The sequence below is a fragment of the Lissotriton vulgaris genome, chromosome 10, assembly GCF_964263255.1.
Source record: "Lissotriton vulgaris chromosome 10, aLisVul1.2, whole genome shotgun sequence".
Lineage (NCBI taxonomy): Eukaryota > Metazoa > Chordata > Amphibia > Caudata > Salamandridae > Lissotriton > Lissotriton vulgaris.
This window is the reverse complement of record NC_141698.1, coordinates 1,040,693,251-1,040,715,463: the sequence shown is the minus strand read 5'-3', so window position 1 is coordinate 1,040,715,463 and position 22,213 is coordinate 1,040,693,251. Positions and strand designations below refer to the sequence as shown.

The window sequence follows — 22,213 nt, the reverse complement described above, 5'->3', positions numbered from 1 at the left end:
AGAAATGAAAGAGCAACTGTATTAAAGATTCTATTTAATGAAAGAGGGGTGAGAACTTGCAGACAGGCACTGATCCTATGTCTTTCCCCAGACGATTTACCTTTGAATTCGGCTCTGGCAAATTTTTTAACTAAAGTGTGGAAAAAATTAGAACTCCAGGAAACATAAAATTAATAATTACTTTATATTCTGTCCTTTTAAAATTTTATTGATTGCTTTATCCTTATCTTATTGTAAAGGATTTTATCAAAAATACTCATTCATATAAGATGTATTGCATTTTAAAAGAATTGTTGCTATTTCAACTGTATATAATGGATTATTGCATGAATTTGTTTTATTGTACGATTTTAATTAATCAAACAATAAAGGACCCATGTAGGGTAATAGTTACACTTATAATGTGTGCCGCTTTCCCTCAATGAGGGAATGAGGGCAATAACGTTGCTGTTAATGTTTTATGCCATCTCCTAATGTGACTTACGCTAATGTGATGATCCTAGTGCATTTATACTAATGTGTCAATGCGAACACTTTTATGCTTATTGCATTGCTGCCTGGGTTTATGCTGATGTCCAATGCAGTGAGGCTGATCTATGCACATTGTGATTAATGCCTAGTGACAGTATTGCCCCCATGATAATTGTGTTTCATGCCTGCATGCCTCATGTGAGATCCTGCATGCCAATGCCCTTCCCTAGTGCTGGCACTGATTGCTAATGTGTTGCTCATGATGATGCCTACATCTTAATTGGGCTTCGGCTGGTCTGGCATATAAGATGTTCTTTTGCCAATGATAATGCCATGATGTTTACCTTTTATGCCTAATGCTTTGAGGTTAAGGATGAAGTCTCTAGGCGCACACATTCATGCCTAAAGCTTAAGGTTTCTTTTTCCCTAAGGCTACAGCGTTGGTGTTCTGTAAACTGTGCCGAACCTGATGTTTACATTCCAGGCCTACGCCAGTGGTGATTTATGCGCATGATTTCAGTCAAATGTGTTTTCATGCCTAACGTCAGGTTATGATGTGCAGAGACTAGGCCTGCGCTCTTGTGTTCATGCTAATGCTTTTACGCCCAATATGCTACTGTTGCCTAATGCTCTTTCCTTGTGCTCACAGGGTTAGCCTGAAGGGACTTTAGGCCAACCTGATTTCTACCATGCTATTGTTATGAGGCTACATGTTCATGCTTACTTGGTTTATGCCAATATGATGTTGCTCAGGGCATGGTCTTGCCAGTAGCTACTGGCTGTTACCCATCTAAAGTTGATGGACTTTACCTTTATTCCTTGCACTTACCTTTATCCTAGTTGTACCGTGTGATGATTCTGGCAGCGGCCCGGTTGGCCCTGCCGTGTAAATAGTTCCCTTGTGTATTGCTACCTGGTGTCAGGTGGCACCGTGTTCATACCTGTGATAAGATCCTAAAGTGTTTGCCATAATACATATGCTGTTTTTCTCCTAAACTGGTGTGGTCTCTTTTTGTAGTGTGCCTGTTGTGTTGCCTGTATGTGCTGCGCGGATGCTTTACACATTTCCTCTGGAGTTTGGCCCGCCCGCTCTGCACCACGCTACCCGTTTCTAACAGTGACCCTATCTTGCAGTTATGGTAAGTAAAAAATGCTTTTAAATGTATACTTCATGTATGCTTGTGGGTGAGTGTGTTTATCTGAGAGAGTTGTGTTTGTATGTATAACCGTGTGTGTGAGTCAAAGTAAAGGTCAAATGGTGTGTGATGTCACTTCTGCTATCCCATGCCTTTTGGTGAATTGATGCCCATGTACGAGTGGTAACCAGAACACGAAAGCTGCAGTGGTATGCACAGTGGCCGTTCTACAAGGTTTCAGATGAGCAGAGGGCAATTTAAGGGTAAAGGGTGTGGGTAGCAGGTGCCGAGTATAGATAAGTGAGCGCAAGGCACAGCTGGGGGTGCAGGGTATGGGTAAGGTGATCAGCAAGTACAAGGCTTGGCTGAGGGTGTGCTGACCAGGACTGCTGTGTGGGTCAAAGAGTAGCACATGTGACACAAATGGTGACAGGCTCTAACGTTCACCCAGGATAACTGCACATGGTGGCTCAAAGTGGAGGCAAGGGGAACGCAGGCATTATTTTATGTTCCTGAGAAAATCATGGTTAGCCATGCTTCCCTCATGACGGGCCTTGACAACTATGGTTTGTCTGTTTTTACTGTGATTTTCTGCAAGGGAGTGGTCAAACATTTTAATTTCCTATTTATGTTCCATGCTCTCAAACAACACATCTAGCTTCCATACTAGTAGAGCCTAAGAAACAGCTATAAAGATGTAGTGACTGAGGAACCAGGGTAGAAAAAATGCAGTGAACCACTAAAGTTCTAGCAGTCTGATTTTAGCTTCATTTTATATAACTGCTGATGCCTTTCACATAAGAATGCCCAAAGATTAGCCTACAGGTGGGTTTGCATCTCAAAATAAATTCAGATTTGAGGCATTTGAAAGTGAGACTTATCTTGTTGTAACTTCCTACTCCAAGAGACATGTTCAACTTTCCTTTAAAATAAGGTGGTTAAACAGAAGGGAAGAGAGCAGAACTTATAAAACTACATGTGAAACGGATGTTGCTTAAGAAGCAGAACTAAAGGCAATTAACTACGTCAGCAAGAGATTCAACTAGGGCAGGGTTAAAGCCAGGAACCACTTGCTTCACAAAAAATGTAAGTCATAAGTTGCCCAATCCACAGTCATAACAGGAAGCAAGCCAAGTGTGTGTCAAGGGCACAACTAATTGGCTTGCTTCACAGCAGACAATACTAGGACAGTAGCCAAGAACTCAGCGAGCTGAAACAGAAAGAGCGTGCATGGAGATGCATCTTCACAAGGAGACGTGGAAGTTCGTCTATAGGATTTAATCAGACGTTTATTGTTGTTTAAAAACTTTCTTAGCTGCTTCCCTTCGGCAGCAATATTTCTGGGGGATGCATCATCTTTGTAAAGGCTCTTCACCTTACGATTACCCTCCAGATACGATTACCTTCCAGTGGGAATGAATAGTGCTGATTAACCAAGGAATGTATGCAACTTAGTCCCGACTGTAATGTTTAGCAAAAGGATGAACATGTGTCCGCCTGGAAACTACTAAGTCACCTCTGGTGAGAGGCTTGGATGCAGTCACAGGCCTAGTGGAGTGGGTATATATGTCAGCAGCAGGTTTGTCCTTGGCTAAGGCACAGCAGACGCAAGACCTACCACAAAATGGCGAATCTGGTCACTGCCTTGCCTTACTTAGACTCTGTCAAGCCCACAAAGATGGCCCACTTTTGAGTGTGGTCAACGTAGTAGGATACTGCTCACCCGGGGTCCAGTCTATGCAGCTCCTACTCCTGCATTATGGGATGAGAAGGGGTAAAGAAAGATGGAAGAGAGATGGACTGATCCATGTCAAAAGTAGAGAACTCTTCTCGAAGAAAAGATGATCAGTTGCACAAAAATAAATAAGTTAATTAATTGACTCATAGGGATTGACTACCTACTAATAGTAGTCGAACGCAGAAGGCCTGAAGTTCTGACTCTACGGGCTCAAATCATTGACACCAAGAGGATAGTCTTCAGAATAAGGGTTGAATGGGGCAACTGTGCTTTGGCTCAACTAGGGATGCAATGGGGAAAGTGAACAGAAGATTCAGATCTCACTGAGGAACAATGAACAAAGTAGAGGAAACAAATCAAATAAATATTTCTGAAAAAGCGCCACTAGTGGCGACTTAAATGGAGAATGCTGGTCAACCGACATGTATGTGAAGGTGAACAGGAAAGACAAATTACCATTCCTAGTAGCCACTAGTAGACCATGTTGGGCAAGAGATCATGGGAATCACAGAACATTGGAAAGGCGAAACAGAAAAGGCTTCAGATCTTCAGTCAGACTATTGAACAAACTCATTCCAGCAACATGCTTAAATGGATTCTGTGGCTTGTCTCCTACCAGCCAGGACGACCTCCCAGACAGCAAATAAAACCACGCTACCAAGTACCACAACCACAATGAATGCAGCCACATGATTGGGGTCTGGAACTGAGGAATGACCCACCCTGCTGAAAAAGCAGGTCCCCTACTTGTGTGAGAGAGTAGCATGGCTAAAATGCTAAGTAACATATTGGCATACCAAAACATTTTCCAGTCTGGGGTGATCAGGATCAATTGCACCTGATTCTCTTGTACCTTCTGCATGAATCTGTTGCGCTTCTGAATCTACATGTCACAACACCATAGTGAGAAGGTAGTGTTCAGGCACATGTACATATAACTCAAAGCAGTCTCACTTATTAGTGGAGCATCTCGTTTCAACATCTTTTTCAATTCATTGATCTAACGTTTTACCTGATGTAGCGGTCTTTCTCTCACATAAGTCTCTGTCCCTGTTTGCAGGTTAGGCCCCAGTTTACCTTCTCATGGTTGTGTTGCAATTAAGGTTCTATAGTGAGAGTGGGACATGTTCTCCTCCTAACATCGATGGACCATCGTTCGCCCTGGACCGCCTCAGCAGCCATGTTTGGGTCAGGGTTCACAGAGTAGACTCGCTGGCCATGTCTACATGTTCACACCAGTCATCAGCAATGATGGCCCCCATGGCTGTCCACAGACTGGGGATAAGACACAACAGTTGCAGCATCCCCATGAAGTTGCTTCTCAATTAGGTCTTTAGCTGTTGCGATCTTCATGCTGATCCTGGCACTCTGTCTTCGGCAGCAACAAAAATTTCATTTTCTCTACTGGGAGCAGCAGTAACAGTCAAACCCCAAAAGGGCTGCCATGTGAGACAAGAATTTTTGCCCCAAAGCAATTGTGACACATTTTACTTGGGAACTACGCAGAGAGACTGGGGAGAACCCTTTGCAGCACGGGTCACTCTTAGCTCGTCCTCTTTGTTCATCATCTTCCTTTGGGTGCTCCACATGCCAGGAGCATGATGGACATCATCTCCAGTAGAGTCATTAATCCTATAGGGACAGACACACTCATTCCCTCGCTAAACAGGCAGACAGGCCTCTAGGTGCTTTAAGCAGATCCTCACCACTTCCAGCAGAAAGTGCAGAACTCAGTTGATGTCCCCTTACCTCTGGGAATCTGGATGTCAGACAGACACAGTATCCACAGCAGCTCTTCAATTACTCTGTGGAGCACTCCTTTCCTTGGTGAAGAACTTGTAACAAAGAGGTTTTGATCCACTTTTATACACATTTTCCAACTGGGATGTGGATCCACTGTCGGAGGTTTCAGAACCAGTTTCAGTTGGTTCTTTCTCAAATGTCATGTTTATGATTCTCTCCAGATACAGCCTTTTTGCAATGTGAGGTTTCTCACAGCAGGTAGCAATAGGGCTGGATACATGAAGCATGAGTGCTCAATACATGGATAAAATAAAGTGGGTGTTCTCTGCACCTGGCTCTCACTAGCTTTCCTAAGGCAGCACAGGCCCTGCCAGGTCGGGCCAGTCTATATGGCAATCAGGCAGTGCCCGAAGCTAGTTTTCTGTGTGTTTGTGAGCCGGTATTATGGTCTGGTGGGCCAGTTTTTATTGTTGATTTCTCTAATATTACCGCAAACATTATCTTCCACAAGCACAAATAATATAATCCTCCATTGGTTGTAAAACGCCAAAACAGTTTCTCTTTACTAGTTTAAATCTGTCCTCGTTTGCAAAAGGAAGCCATTTTTTTAGTTATCTGAATCGGTAAAGGAGGCCACTTTTACTATGGTGCCTGAGTCTATGTCCTGTCCCAGTCCGACCCTTGGCCTTGCCTACAAACTTCCGGACCTTGAACAACAGAAACTGCAGTCCCACCACTCACCTCTACCGTCCATTAGATAGTTGTGCTCAGGAAGAATTAATTAGCAGTCCTCAGCTAACAAGGACTTCACAGAATTTCGAAAATAGAGCCCTGCTTCTTCATTCTCCTTGCCTCCCTGTCTAAATCTACACTCTCCAGCTAAAGGAATGCGGGCAACATACTTGCTTAGGGAAGCTCTTCATACTCCAGCTTGTGCCATGCAATACCAGAGGCATTCACTGGCCCCAGGACTCAGACTTGCACAACACACAGTCTCTATAACATACATGCGCTACATATGCAGTGTCGATTCGACATGTGCATGGCACGACAGCACCATAACAATAGAAGTTTATACAAGAGTAGTCAGTAGACCACGCTCTCACTGACAGACAAAACAGGCTAGTCCCATTACAAAGTTTACAAAACATGGGACACTGCCACCACCACTTTAGGTGATGTACCTAGAGCAGGGACACTAGTCAACTGCCCTGTACAGGACACTAGTCAACTGCCCTGTACGGGGAACAATTCAGAAAGGGGGTGGTGATGAACAGAGTGTCTGAATTGAGCAGACCACTCTTACCCAGTCCAAAGATCAGGGCTTGATCCATCACCGTTATTTATCTCACTGCCCCATCCCAGCTCAGAACCTGGCTATATGCAAATCAGTCTGTCCCTGGCCCAGTGCATCATGGGAACAGGGCAGACTAAACTACCAAGCCAATTCTTCACCAGAAAGGAGACAAGCTACCGGGGACCGGTTTCTGGCATTTCAGCCGTCTTCGGCCCGGCTTGCTTGAATCCTGATGGAGCAGTGAGAAAGGGACTCATGTCTGAGTATACCCTGCCACACCCATAGTGGCCAAAAACGATTCAGAAAGGGGGTGGTGATGAACAGAGTGTCTGAATTGAGCAGACCACTCTTACCCAGTCCAAAGATCAGGGCTTGATCCATCACCGTTATTTATCTCACTGCCCCATGTCACCGGGGAACAGCCATGACAACGCGGGGATTACCCCACAATGCCATTACAAAGCAGGGATTACAACGAAAGTCGTTACAACGACTTTCGCTGGAGGGCGCTGTTGGTTTTCTATCCAACACCTTCCCTACTGTCAACGTGGGCTGGAGTTGGAATAGAAAATGTAACTATTCCACTATCCAGCGCCCTCCAGCGAAAGTCGTTGTAACGACTTTTGTTGTAATCCCCGCGTTGTAATGGCATGCGGGGTAAAAGCCCGCGTTGTAATGCCATACAACCGCCTTGTACGATCTCCAAGTCACAGGAAGGATCTTGGACATTGCAAAGTTAGGAACAGACCAGAGACAAAGACTATGTGACCAGAGTCCAGATTCTTAGACTCAGCCTGGAGGCCATGGAAAAGGGTATTTGGGTCTGCTTGGACCAATATACATTCCAGTGAATGGATTGACCATATAAACTTGATTAGACAGGGCGGACCTTTGTCTTCTAACAATTTGCCAGTACAGGCTACAAGAGTGCCTTGTTACAGAGCAGTTTAGATCCTGAAACTGCAGATCAGGATTGCAAGATTTCCGTTAAAATGTTGCAGTGTGCTTCCGCGAAGGACGAGGTCAACATTAATGCTTTGCCTGCTTTTCATACCATTGAAGTGAGCAAACAAACTTCCTCTGGAAGAGCGCCAGATAATCCTTTCTGGAGAGGTGTTGAAATCATTTACTGGGGCAGAGGCAACATCAGTTTTGCAAGAAGGGAGGAGGTTATCAGCATCTCAGTCACAGACTTCTATGTGGCCACAATATTCATCAGGCATAACAAGAGCATCAAAGTCAGACTCTCCACCCAGTCACACTTCCAGGCCCCAGGGAGAGGCTGTGGTAAGGACTTGTCTTCGAAACAAGCCTTAACTGCCTCTTTTGCACTGGGATTGTGTCAGCAGACTTCTAATTCTTCAAAAGTGATTCTGAAAGTGAGTCCAATGGCGGTTCCAATATTGATTGTGTTTTTGGCCCTGAGCACATTGGAGGTGGGGGTCATCTTAGTGACCCTGATTTTTTTGAGGGGTCAGAGCGGCCAGAGTCATCAAGACATTGGGTCCACCTTTGGGAAATGTCCCAGAAGGTAACTGAATAACTGAGTGGTACTGAAAAAGTCCACTAAAGCTAGTCAGAAGCCTTTGACCGGCGTGGGTTCAGCCAATGGAGATGGACACGTCTTGCTTCACCTTTTTTAATGCTGGGATCAGCTCCAACGTTGAGGGAGAGCCCAGCAGTTAGGAAGCAGAGCTGATGCCCCAAATTTATTTATTTATTTATTTAGGAGATTTGTTAAGCGCTCAAATACCCGTGGGTGTCTAGGCGCTGAGTGTTTATTGAACTAGTCCATGAGAGTTATTGCATGAACAGCCAGGTATTTATCTGTCTTCGGAAAGAGAGAAGGGAAGTAGAGTTTTTGATATGATGTGGAAGACTGTTCCATAGTTTGATGTTGGTCACTATGAAGGATCTGTCTCCCCAGGAGACTTTCTTGGTCCTGGGGACCAGCATGAGACCAGCAGTTGAAGATCGAAGGGATCTAGCAGGTTTATAAGGGCAAAGTAAGTCTTTCAGAAATGCTGGGCCTTGAGCGTGAATTGCCTTATACGCAATGCAGAGAGCTTTAAATTTTGTTCTCTTCTTTACTGGTAACCAGTGAAGCTTTCGAAGTGTGCCAGATTTGGAGGTATACTTGGGGCTTGCTGTGATCAGTCTGGCCGCAGCATTCTGCACCAGTTGCAATTTGTTTAGAACACCTTCTTGAGCATTAACTAGAAGGGCATTGCAGTAGTCTATGCGGGCCATGACAAGTGCGCTGATCAGAGTTTTTGCCATATTCATGGGGCGATAGGGTAGGAGTTTTTTTATCATTCTCATGGTGTAGAATGAGGAGGAAACTACCGCATTGACGTGGTGCATGAAAGTGAGTTTGGTATCCAGTATAACTCCTAGATTTCTTGCCTTGGTCACTGGGGGAGGAGGTGGTCCTAGGGCATCAGGCCACCATGTGGGAGGTCAGGCAGGGGAGAGGTTACCAAACAACATCACCTCCGTTTTATCGGAGTACAGTTTCAAGCAATTTGTGGCCATCCAATTACTTATTGCCAGCATTCCCAGATTAAAGTTGGAGGCCACTTCATCTCCATTTTTATTTATGGCCAAGACGATCTGGGTGTCATCAGTGTAGGATGTTACCGCCAGGTGATGGATTTTTATGATACTCGCTAAGTCCGACACATAAATGTTGAATAGTGTAGGACTTAGCGAGGATCCCTGGGGAACACCGCAAGGGAGAGTGAAAGGAGGTGAGTTAAAGTTGCCGAAGGGTACTGGGACCATACTGATTCCTCAAGCGGGAAGAGGATTCTCCTTCCTGTGGAGCTATATATGTGTTTTTTTTGTGAAGACCTTTTGGGAGACTGTTCCCTGTTGGGAACCTACACGAAGGAGAACGTGTAAATGCTTTGATATACCCCTCCAGGTCTTGGCTAAAAGTTCTCTAACTTTTAGCCAAGACCCTCTGCAGATGCGGAGAGGTCAGGTAGGTCCAGAAATTCCAACTGTTTGTTAAAGGAAAAATCTTTACTGAACTTGTGCAAATCTTTACCATGAAAGGATTGACATACAGGGAGTATCATTATTAAACAGCGCTGTATAACTTGGGACCGAAGGTGATCAGCCATGAACGCAGGTACTTACATTAGAATTACATTAAAACAGCATGTTTAAGTTGTATATGGACACACTGGCATTTTCAAAAGGCATAGTTTATCGAATGCAAATTAAACATAGACCTTAATTGACAGGATTCACAATTGTATGTAGTGTTTGAAGACAAAATCAAGACATACACTTGAGCATGTTCTCCTCCGCTCCTTCAAGATGTGGCATTGATGTTGGACACCAAGTTGGAAGCCAGTTAGAGAGCCATCCAGACCTAGACAATTGAGACATTAAAAAAAAGCTATAAGCTACAGAAATCAAGGGTTTTAAAAGTAAATATGAGAAATTCACAGGAATCACTACTACTATCTTTTGTTTGAATACTTACTAATAACAATTCTGAATGAGGCTAATATACGGACAGTATAGATAAGGAGTGTCCAACCTGGGTCTAGGAGGGCTGGATCCATGACAGGCTTTAAGGGTAATCACCAACCATGTAGGTGAGTTTCAATTAGATTCATTCTATCTAAATTAATCTCGACGTGGATCGGGCTCTCCTTGACAAATGTTGGACACCCCTGTTGTAGAAAGTGAATATTTTCCAGTAATGGAAATGAATTCCACATTACACAAATATATATTACATAGTTTATGCAAAACAGAAACATTACCTTGGATCAGGTTGTCAGTTAAATGTGTCATTCATCTTGCTCACAAGCATTGACTTTTGTTCGTTTAAATTGCTCTTTTGGATAGCCTGTTGCAATGTGCACATTAGAGAGAACTACTGCTGACAAACAGAAAGGAAATGAATGGATTGTTGCTTGACGGTGCCTTAAGTAGGAAGCGAACCAAGCACCAGAGACTGTCAGCTGTGGACTTGCTGGGGCATCAGCGCATTCATAAAGTTGTTTGTGGCGGGGTAGGTTGGAATGCTTGTGAAATAACTTGTTTTGGATGTTTTTGTGTATTACATTGGAAATATTCAAGTATTGCTAGTGCAACCGAGTCTTCAAATGAAACAAAGAACCTCAAGGAAAGAAGAAAATTAAGAAATGAAATAAAATGTAGATTTATAACGAACGCGAATACCAGGAGGTGTCTAGGCGCGGCGGCTCCCCATGATGTACTAACCAGAGGGGGTATTTATAAAGCTGTATGGGCTAGTTGTTAAAGAGCGGAGTTTCTAAAAGTTTACGAAAAGCCAGTAAATTGTTTTCAGTCTTTAGTGCCCGCGGGAGGCAGTTCCACAATCTGGCTGTGCCTGAAATAAAACTTTTCCCCCCTCAGATTTGCAGAGGTCGCAGAGTGCTGCTGCCTCTCTGGAATATACCACTTGAACTTGTTTGCAAAATCGTCGGGCACAGGCCATGTAATGCTTTGAAAGCGATACAGAGGGCCTTGAATCCTATCCTACTTTTAAATGGAAGCCAGTGTAAAATTGGGAGGGCGTGGGACATCGATTGACTTTTCGGGATGGCAAGTAGTAGGCGAGCTGCCGCATTTTGGAGGCCTTGCATTTTGTTGAGGAGGCTTGACTACATGTTGAGCAACAGCCCACTACAATAATCTATTCTAGACAGGATCAAGGCTGTAAGGAATATGCTACTTACCAGTATGCATCTGTTCTTGGCATAGAGGGCTGCAGAGTGGTACATTATGAATAGAGGAGGAGTCACCAAGATACAAAAGACTCTCAAAGAGAAAAACAAAGTGCAATCATCCGAGCCCAACACCAGATGGCGATCTATTCATAATGTACCATCTGCAGCCCATAGGCCTCGAACACACTGTTTTCTGGAGTTCTGATGTGATGTGTTTGTTGAGTACCCTGAAAAGGATGCTATGTTTTGTGTGTCTTCGGCATACGACACTGTCTTGAAGCCGAAAGACCTTATGAGAGAGCAGATGGGGCCAACGTATAGATTGAAAAGTGTCAGGCTCAACGAGGAACCCTGTGGCACCCCACATGTAAAGGTGAACCAGGATGATGTGTGTCCGCCAAGCTCCACTCGTTGCTCCCTGTCACAGACAAAGGAGTTCAGAAGGGCCAAAGCCTTGCTTCTAATCCCTACAGAAAACAATTGGTTTATTAGGAGATCATGAACCACTGTGTCGAATACCGCTGAGAGATCTAAGAGGATCAGGGCAGTCTTCCCACTCTTGTCCAGGACCTCTCTTATTTTCTCTGACACAATAATCAGAGCCAGCTCAGTGCTGTGTTGACTTCTAAAACCATATTGGGCACTGTCTAGGAGATTGTTATCCTTAATAAACTGGGTGAGTTCTACATTCAGGGCCTTCTCTACGACCTTGGCTTGGAGAGGTAGTCGAGAGATAGGCCTGTAATTGCTTGGATCAGTATTATGCAGGTTAGGTTTTTTTCAGAAGTGGGAGGATAGATGCCTTCTTCCATGGTATCAGAAAATACCCATTGGAGAAAATACAATTAAAGATAGCTAGGTGTAACCCCCAGGGTCAGGTGGAGGATCTTAAGGGGGCAAGGGACACAAGGGGAACCTGATCTCGTCTGGCTAAGAAATGTCATGACCTCTGTTTCCGAGAGGGTGTTAAAAGCATAGAGACAGGGGCTGGTGGCACGCCTTCACCACTTGGACCCTCTGTCGTGCTGGAAGGGGGACCATTTGAATGCCCTCCAGTCCGCTGGCGGGTGAATAGAAATAAGTCTGAGACTGTTTTAACTTTGGCTTGAAAGGAGTCTGCTAGCCGGTTGCAAAAGTCTTTGTCTACTCCTGTATTTTTCTGACCAGGTATTTTACTCAATTTCTGCACTGTAGAAAATAGTTCTTTGGTGGAGTTAAGGGATGCACTGATTTTGGCAGGGTAGTAATGTAACAGTATATTCTATTATACGAAACACACACACACTCTGCAATTAATCCTGCAATATTTTTTTTTAAAAATCACAGATAGACCATGAACCTGAATGTCAAAGCTCCCAAGTGATCCACACAGTATATTATAAACTAGATAGTTAAGGAAATAACAGTGTTAAAATACACATTTGATTCTTTTCATTATGTTTAGCCATAGACTTAATTAAAGTGTCAATAGGAATCAACCAGTATGCTCAGACAGTGAAGATTATACATGTGACGCAAGGCAATGGTGGTGTAAGTTGATAAAACAATAACATTTGCTAAATTACTGAGCTAGGAAGTGGTTGAGGTATAAGTTTGGTCCTCCAGTTTAGGTACCCCTCCATTATTTAGGCACGAAAATCAATAGTCTTTACAGATTAGAAAGAAAAGAAAGGTATGAATAATTAGAGGGCCTGATTTACGAAATGTTTTCACAATCACAAAATATCTGATTAAGTAAATCTGAGGATCTACGACCACTAAAACACTTTCTATAATTTACTAAACCCAATTAACAATTTGGGAAAGATTTTCCAAATTGTTAAATGGGTTAAGTAAACATTAAGAAATTGCAATTTTACAGAAGCATGCTAACGGCGTCCCTTCCAAATGGATTCCTTAAAATATGTATTAATGTTTTGTGACCGAAATCAGGTTGCAAAACATTAATATTTTACCACTAATTGAAAATTGATGGTAAGTCATTCGCAAAAGGGGACCCACTACCATTTGAGAATGTGAGTGGAGATGGACCATTGCCCGCAACTAAAAAAAAAAAAGGTTACTTGAACTCTTCATTTTTTTTGATTGTGTCCAGTTTACTTTTTAGGAAAAAGAGTTGCATTTTTAAAAAGAAAGCTTTATTTAAGAGCAATCACAGACATGTGGGACTCAAAAAACAGGACACCTTGTCTGTGACTCCAACCAATTTCAGTGTCACAATTTGCAACATGCCTCATCCATATTAATGAGGTGCGTGAAACTGAAACCCACTACATTCGGAATGTTGCGAGCCGACCAATTAGTATACAGCTCAATTCATAAAATTCTATTCTCAACATGTCATTGCGCTTTTTGTAACCACTTTATGCAAATGGGAAATCCGTAAATCAGGCCTATGGTTCCAGAAGCGACCCGTGGTCGCTTCTGGAAAAAACAATTTTATACTTTCTTATTTAGTACCAGTATTCATGGGATCTGCTGATGCCAAGATGGATTTAACTGGGTGCAACTGATTAAGGCAAATATTTAATATGCATAAATCAGCCCCACAAGTGCTCCTCGGATATGAACTCGTTAGGAGAGCAGCCAGTCTAGTTGAGATAAGGTTGCAACCACTGATAGAATGAAAGTGAAATTTGCTCATGCTGACACAATTGCAGGTCTATTACGTAAAGAACTAAGGCAATAACACATTGGAATACTGGAGGAAAATCTAGGAGTATGTATCCTTAGTGATTATGAACAAGTTCAAAAAATCAACTTTAAAGCTGCAAATAAAACTGTGCTAAGAAGAATTAAGCTTGTTTGCCAACGAGATTAGTGGGGGAATTCTTCCTATATGGCAAGTCTTGCTGAACGATGATAGAAATTAGAAACAGATCGGTACCCAAGAGTCTCCTTTTTTGAGGTTGCTCTTGAGACAATTGTTATTATGCCTTTATATAGCATGACACTGTAATCAAACGTTTGAGTATCAATGTACAATAAGAACAAGCTCCCAGTGTTCATTAATGCTTATCAAAATGAAGAATTGCACAGCAGGTGCTAGCATGCTTTTTCATTTGAAACATTTCATCTTTATGAAAAATGTATTTTTTTAACGTCTTTAGTTTATACATAGCTGTTTGCACTGCCACATAAGTCCTTTTACCTAACAAACCAATAAAGTTAATTTTGTAGAAACAATAACTTTTTAAGAATTCTGAAAGATGGTGTATGTAAAAATACACGAGTCAGGCAAAAGGCTTCTTTTACGACACCACTAAACAAAAGTAGTTAGGAAAATACTTAACAATACAACTACCGGGAGCATAACTGCTATACTACAGGCAGCTTGACACCATCACAGTTAAGACGCACAATGGAGTGCAATAAAAGGTTTTAATCAAACTTTGGCAGTATATGAGTAACTTACAATACAAAGCACTTGACCCCTCAAAAATCTTTGGGGGGCAAGCGCCTAGAAACCTCTCCCTATCTGAAAAATGGTTTTCATTTTTAAAAAATGAAATGTGAAGAAATGCCAACAATTGAAAAGGCCAGAGGGATGAAAGGGAGCCAATTTCCTCATTAACGTCTTAAGAAAAATTAAACCCTTACTCCCCACTGTGGACTTGAAATCAGCTGTGAGTCCCAGGCTGTACTATGGAAATGCAACTATCTGCGGTCTTTCCAGAAGTGAGCTGGCGCCACTAAGGGCCTTTCTAAACTCTGCTGCTAGACTCAACACAGGATCTAAAAGAAATAATCGCATCACTCCTGATCTGAAATCTTTAAACTGGCTTCCATGCGAGGCAAGGATTCACTTAAAAATCGCTTGCATGACCCACAAAGCCATACACCTCAACACCCCGAAATACCTTACACAAAAACTGGATCTATTGGGTGGCAGCAGAACTTCTAGAGGTTCTAGCGCCCTACTGCTGAACCCACAGAAATTCTGTTTAACTGGTATAGCCCCAAGAATCTGCCCTCTGAAATCAGACTGAACCCCTCAACTGCTGTATTCAAGAAGGAGGTTAAAGTGATACTGAAGAACACATTTCTGTCTTAGAATCCACAATCTCCCCTCCGGAACACTATCTGCCCCCTTAGTATTGCATGCACGCTTATGTCTCGCAGGTTATGTCTCACATGTATTGATCCATGTGATGGTCTCTCGAGGCCTCTGTCTTACCTACCTCCTAAAACACTGTAAAGAGCTCTGATACGCGCAAGGGTCAATGCTCGCAATATATAAAACTTTATAAATAAAACCAATAAATCAAATATATTCGGGGAACAAGGAGGCACATAAAGTTAATATTGGAACGGTAGAACACAAACATAAATAACTTTGCAAAAGGTCTAAGGATGGAATGAAAACTGTAACAAGAATGAAAACTGTAACAAGCATTGGCAAAGCCAATCGGTCTGGCTGGCACTTGAAGCAGAAACTACTGCTAAAAAACTGCTGCCATGAAAAAAAAATTGCTTGCTTCCTGCACACAGTACATCTATTAAATAAAGTGTTTAACGTATGGTGCACCAGTGCAAAACAGTCCCTTGTGTAATGCAGTAAAAACACTTCATATGAGGTGAAATGATACGCCAAACAGTTAACAGAATGAGATGAGACATCTGCATATAGAATGATTGGTCGTGAGACTGAAGCTATGGCGGGTCACTTGATCCAACTTGGAAACACAATAAACAATGGTTCAGAGCTAGAACATAAAATGTTGCTGCAGGATAGATGGGTTCAGGCCATGATTTCAGGACATCTACATGCAGCAAGTTTACATATAATGAATATAAATGGGTATCTTGTTTTATGGATAGTTGACATCATGGCACTCAGGCAAGGATTAGCCCTCAACATCAATGCTTTATTGGGATTCTTACTGAAGTAAGATGTAAAGTGAGAAAAAAAAGATTGCCGGGAAAATTTTAAGTTAAAACAGGACTCTTTACAAGAGGAAACTTTCTTAACAACGGAAGCTGGGGAATACACTGAAAAAGAACAAACACCTACATTTAACTTAAATCACAAAAGTTGTGTTGACACTAATAAATAGGAACAATAAAACTAATAATGTAAAGGATTATCGCTGCTTTAACAGTATCATTATTTATTTTAAATCCGAATTGGATTCTGTTATGTTGTTTTTACACCTGCTACATGCGTACACTCAAGCCACACACTAAATGGATCAGTTTTCTATATACAGGGGGTGCTACTTTGTAGAAGTTCTTGATAGGAAACTTAGTTCCCTTCTGTGATCTCCAAAGGCCAATGATGTCCTGCACCTGAACTCTTTAAGACTTAGCATTATGAGAAGCTGTCCCCCACTTGGAGCTATGGCAATCAGGGTTTCGGTATTGACACACACACTCTACCTGCTGGACATATCTCTCCCTCTCCCTCTCCCTCTCCCTCTCCCTCTCCCTCTCCCTCTCCCCCTCCCTCCCTCCCTCCCTCCCTCCCTCCCTCCCTCCCTCCCCCTCTGCTGGACACGTGCTACACACACACACACACACACACACACACATCACACCCCTCACTGAAACACATGTCGGTGCAAGGTTCGAGGCATTCACCTAGCAGCAGAACTCTACATTAGAGAGACGGTAGGTCACACTCTGACTCAGACACTGAGGCTACACCACCAATCTCATAATACCTCACACTGCCAACACCGTGTTATGTGCTATGCCCAGGACTGGGACAGTTGTCTTCTTTTCACAAATAGAATATGTCTGCTGTGCCCCTCCAAGGGCAGGTGGTTTTTGACAGGTTCTGTCCCTCGCATTATTAAGGACAGACCTAGACCGCGACACATACACTACAGTAGCGTTACAGCAAGGCTAAAATAAAATAATAGCAGCTACAACCAGTCAGCCATACAGGAGAGCGACAGACCAGCATAGCATGCAGAGGACATGCCCAAATCAAAGCGTGTGATCCGTGATGAGGGCCGAGGTGGGAGGATCTCCGTAAGGGCCTGCACATATTATTCGGGAAGTGCATTGAAAAGTTCGGCTCCCACACCAAAACATTTTCAAAGTGTATTATTTGCAGAATAATTAAAAAAGAAACAGTAAATATTTTGGTGAGGTAACTAGAGTACAGACCTACTGTATTTAAACACATTTGTAAGAGGCACAGATTTACAAAGAAATGATCCCTTTGTAGACCACATATATTCCATACATCATTTAGTTAGGACATCGATTCTTTATGCTTCAGAAAACTGTACTCACCAATTAGCAGTGGACATGACCACTCCAATCTCGTGCTCCAAATTCCTGAGGGAAAAGTACAAGCAACACACTGTTAAAGAAAACCCAAATGACAGTTTCTACTGTTCTGTCTAAAGCGTCCTCTGCAGTACTCCTGATTAGCTGCGTGTAAATCTAAGTGATACACTACAGAAGTTTTTCCATGGTAGAGGCCCAACAACATTCATCACACCAAGGGCAATTATCAACAGCATTATAAAAGCATTGGTGTTCCAAGGCTTGTGGTAAAACAAAACAAATCTTACACATGTTTCTGTATAGAGAAAACAAAAGAACTGTTAAAGTTGTTTCTTTAGTAATACCCTGGCAAAATATATACCTGTTCTTCTACTTTTACAGACAAGGTAGGAGGGTTGGGGAGCAACACAAGGCGTGGGGTAGGGGTACTTGACGGGTAGAAGATTTAGAGGAAAGACCACCCTAACCACCCTGGAGAATGCCTTGCCATCTTCCACAAAAGCGCCCTCTGACTTACAACCTCCATCTCAAACGATGCCTCGCCCCCATGGAACACATCCATTTCGAGATCCAGCTCAACTCTATAACGACTCTACGCAGAACTCTCGCCTACAGACCCCGAACCCACTCCCCATTCACAAACATAATCGCAGACTACATCGCACCCCATGTCCTCGCCTCCACGGACTACGCACTGCTCGGAGTCCTGAATTGCCACCTTGACAACCTCAGCGAACCCAACTCCACTGCCCTCCTAAAGAACCTCGCCAACATCAGACTGAAGAAACTCTTCACCACCCCCACCCACACGGCGGGACACACCCTCAACCCCATGTTCGCCGGAGGAAACAACATTTGCCTCAGTCACACCACGCAACCTCTCTGGACGGACCATCAATGTGTCCACTTCTCCTTCTCAAAACCAACCGCAAGCAAGCCAATGCCATGCCCCCCGCACAAAAACTGGAGCAAGATGACCAAAGGACACTTCACCTCCGCCCTCAGCCGCACCCTCCCCCACTACGACCAATTCCTACTCCGCAGCCAACCACCACCACCAATGAATCGCCGACTGCGCAAATATGCTCGCCAGCCTCCAGAAATCCGAAAGACAACAACACGAAAGGCACCTAGTTCACCACAGACCTACAAGAATCCAAGCCATCGCGCCGACGACTGGAGAAATCATGGATGAGTAGCAAAACCCCGGAAGCACGCACCACCTACAGAGCCACCACGACGGCACACCACCAACTCATCAGATCTACGAAGAGAAACTCCGTTCAGGACAGAATCATTTCCAACTCCAAGGAACTCTTCCACGTCATACAAGAATTCACCAGACCATAAAGCGAAACCTCCGACGTCCCTCCCTCCCAGGACTTCTGCAACAAACTCAGCTCCTTCTTCCACCAGAAGATGAGGACACTCTACGTCAACTTCAACGACCAAGGCACTGACCAACACCATTCACCAGCAATGCCACCAAGCCGACCCTTCTCACCAGGACTCCTGTCACCACAGAAGACACCGCAATGACTATGAAGACGCCGCCATCGCTCCGAAACTACGACGGTCAATCAACTACACCCTCATAACAGGCACGTTCCCCGATGACTGCAAACGTGCCAAAGTCAAGCTTCTCCTCAAGAAGCCCTCCGCAAACCCAACGGACCTCAAGAACTACAGGCCTATCTCTCCCCTCCCCTGTGACGCCAAAGTCACAGAGAAAATCGTCAATACCCAGCTAACACACTTCATCGAATCCAGCAACATCCTAAATTCATCCCAATCCGGATTCTGCAGCAAGAACAGCACTGAGACTGCCCTCCTAGCCACCACGGACGACATCCGCACATTCCTCGATCAAGGTCACACGGCAGCCCGCATCCCACTAGACCTCTCAGCAGCCTTCAACACCCTCTCCCACCGCACACTAGCCGCCGGACTGCACGACGCCGGCATACAGGGAACAACCTCAGATTGGATCCGCTCCTTCCTCTATGGCAGAACACATGCGCAGTACCTCAAGGATCCTCCCTCAGCCCCACACTCTTTAATATCTATATGCCCCGTCTCAACCATCGTCAGAAAACATGGACTCAGCATAGTATCCTACGCCGACAACACCCAGGTCATCCTCTCCCACACTAAGGAACCCAACATCACCGGGCACTGTTTCCTGGAAGGAATGAAGGACGTTGCATCCTGGATGAGCAGCAGCTGCCTGAGGCTCAATGCGGAGAAAATGGAAGTCCTCGTCCTCGATCCACCCGCACCGCCTGGGACAGCACCTGGTGGCCCCCGCCCAGGAACCCCTCCCACCCCCACTGACCACACCCGCAACCTCAGCATCATACTCGACTCCTCTCTCACCATGAACAGCCAGATCAACGCCGTATCCTTCATATGTTTCAACACCCTCTGTATACTCCGCAAGTCCATCAAATGGATCCCCTCCGAATCCAGAAAGACCATCACCCACGCCTCATCATCAGCAGGCTGGATTAAAATAACACCCTCTTCGCCGGAATCAACAAATCTCTTCTCAACAAACTCCAGACCGACCAGAACGCCTCACACAGACTCGTTCTCATTGTCCCACGACACAACCACATCACCCAGCACCTCTGAGACCTCCAATGGCTAACCGTCGAAAAAAGAGTGACCTTCAAGCTGCTCACACACGCCTACAAGGCCCTCAACAACTCTGGACCCCAATACCTCAACGAAAAATCTCCTTCCACTCCTCAAAGAGAAACCTCTGCTCAGCCAACGTAGCCTTGGCTGAAATTCCACGCATCCACAGAGCCAGAACGGGAGGCAGATCCTTCTTCTACATCGCGGCCAAGACCTGGAAGGAACTCCCTCTCATCATCAGACGAAGCCCAACACTGCATGCCTTCCGAAAGGACCACAAGACCTGGCTCTTCGGATGACCTCACCTACTTCAGCCTTGAATTCTCACAAAAGCACCATACAACTCACCCTCAGGCTTAGGGTATTTAGATATACAATAGTACCCACTCTCAACTACACACTTTCATAGTCTACCTACAAAAACACTGCTTTCTAAATTCAGAATTGCATATAATGGCACCATTCCAGATTCTTGTTCCCTGAATACACACCTGGGAACTTTACCTAGAAAGAAAGGGACACTAGTAACAAACAATCACTTGTAATAAAGAAAGGGTTGTGCTGCGTTAGACAAGAACTAGGTTGAAGTTCAAAATAAATTTGGCCTTAAAAATGAACACCGGTTTGGCATGTGCAACTCCCTCATCTTGACTGCGATTCGGTTTCTGGATACACTGGAGATTACGGTAACCCACTGATTTAATCTATTTTTCATTTTATTGATTTGAGTTTTATATAGCGCCTGCTAGACCCGAGAGTATCAGAGCGCTTTACAGGTTATACGAATACATAATGACGTTCATAAGAGGTACAAAACGTCACAAGGCAGTACAGCACTCAATGGTTATTAGAGTCAAAAGTAAAACAGGGTATATGGAGGAAAAGGCATCAGGAAAAAAAAGGCGAATGAACAAGTCACATTTAGGCAATTGAGCAGGTAATGTGGACATCTAGAAGGTGTTAATCAACGAGGGGAACGAAGAGCAGTTTGTGTGCCTGTAGAGGTAGCTATTGAGATTTGAGTTCACGTTTGAATGAGGGAAAGGAGGGGTTACCGTGGAGATCTTTAGGTAGCGAGTTCCAGATCTTTAGAGCATTACCTGAGAAGGAATGCAACTGAAATACATTTTTTCGTTGAAGTTTGGAAGAATGAAATGAAGAGTGTCAGAGCTTTTCAGAGTTCAGACTCTTCCAGCTCTTGGGATTCTGGTTTCTAAGAAGTGGGAGGGTTTTGTATGAAGAACTTTGTGGGTGATGCAGGCTGTCTTGAAAAAGCATCTGCCTTCAATGGGAAGCCATTTGCAACTACTAAGAGCAGAAGAGATGTGGTCAAATGTTTTGGTACCGGTGAGGAGTCTGGGAGCTGCATTAAAACCAGCTTTCGTGGGTGCCAGGTGACATTTAGGGGTTCCAGTAAGGAGAGAATTGCCGTAGTCACGTTTTGAGATCACAACAGTCTTGAGATCATCTGGGGGGATAGATGGCTTTACTTTCTTTAAGTGTCTGAGTGTGCCATGCTCTCCCTTGGCAGAGTTTTTTTTTTTAAAGCTATATTTTTCTTTTTCAGGAAACTGTGCACATCACGTAAGTTGACAATTTGTACATATACTGTAATTGTAGAAAAAATTAAATTAAACAGTACTTGTATGTTGATACAACAGGACGTAAAATCATAAAGGGCTACCCGGCCCAGGTCTTTGTCTGCAGATAGGAGAGGTGTATGAGACATCTGGTGGCAGCGTCGGCCTCCTTGGGCCCAGAGGGATGAGGAGATTGCGGCACTGAGTGTACCGTGGTAGCATTAGCGACAACCTCGCCAAGCAGATGCCTAGGCTATGTGGCTGTTAGTAGCTTTCAGCTGTGTTGGAAGGAAGCAGATATGTACGTATGGACTGCCAAATGTCTCAAGGGCGAGATGTTGACGGTTGAATCTGGGCTTATAGTTCGCTGGTCATGTTGCAAAGAACGAGCTTCTTGAGCCAGCCATTTATCATTGGCAGAGTTGCTGATGTGCTCCACCATGAACATGTTCTTGTCCAAGGTGATGCCCAGGGACTTAACGGAGTTAGAGAGGAATAAGGTGCAATTTAGAGTGTCCAGATTCTTGATCCATTCTAGGCTAGACAAAGGATTAGTTCTGCGGGAGAAGAGAAATACTTCTGTCTTTTGGGGTTCAGTTTATGATGGATGGTTTGGAGCTAAGATATTATGTTAATAAGTGTGTGGTTCAGTT

At 44.0% G+C, this 22,213-nt stretch overlaps 1 protein-coding gene across 2 annotated transcripts in view; it reads right to left on the bottom strand.

Annotated features, from left to right (window-relative positions):
- Positions 1 to 22,213, bottom strand: part of ABHD5 (abhydrolase domain containing 5, lysophosphatidic acid acyltransferase) — a 189,882-nt gene that overhangs the window by 89,166 nt on the left and 78,503 nt on the right. For both annotated transcript variants that reach the window (XM_086942091.1, XM_086942090.1), the window contains 2 exons: positions 17,344 to 17,388; positions 9,682 to 9,767 (listed from right to left, as the gene is read on the bottom strand). In XM_086942091.1, coding sequence (XP_086798217.1) covers positions 9,682 to 9,767; positions 17,344 to 17,360 — 103 coding nt within the window. In that variant the 5' untranslated portion in view covers positions 17,361 to 17,388. The remainder of the gene's footprint in view (positions 1 to 9,681; positions 9,768 to 17,343; positions 17,389 to 22,213) is intronic.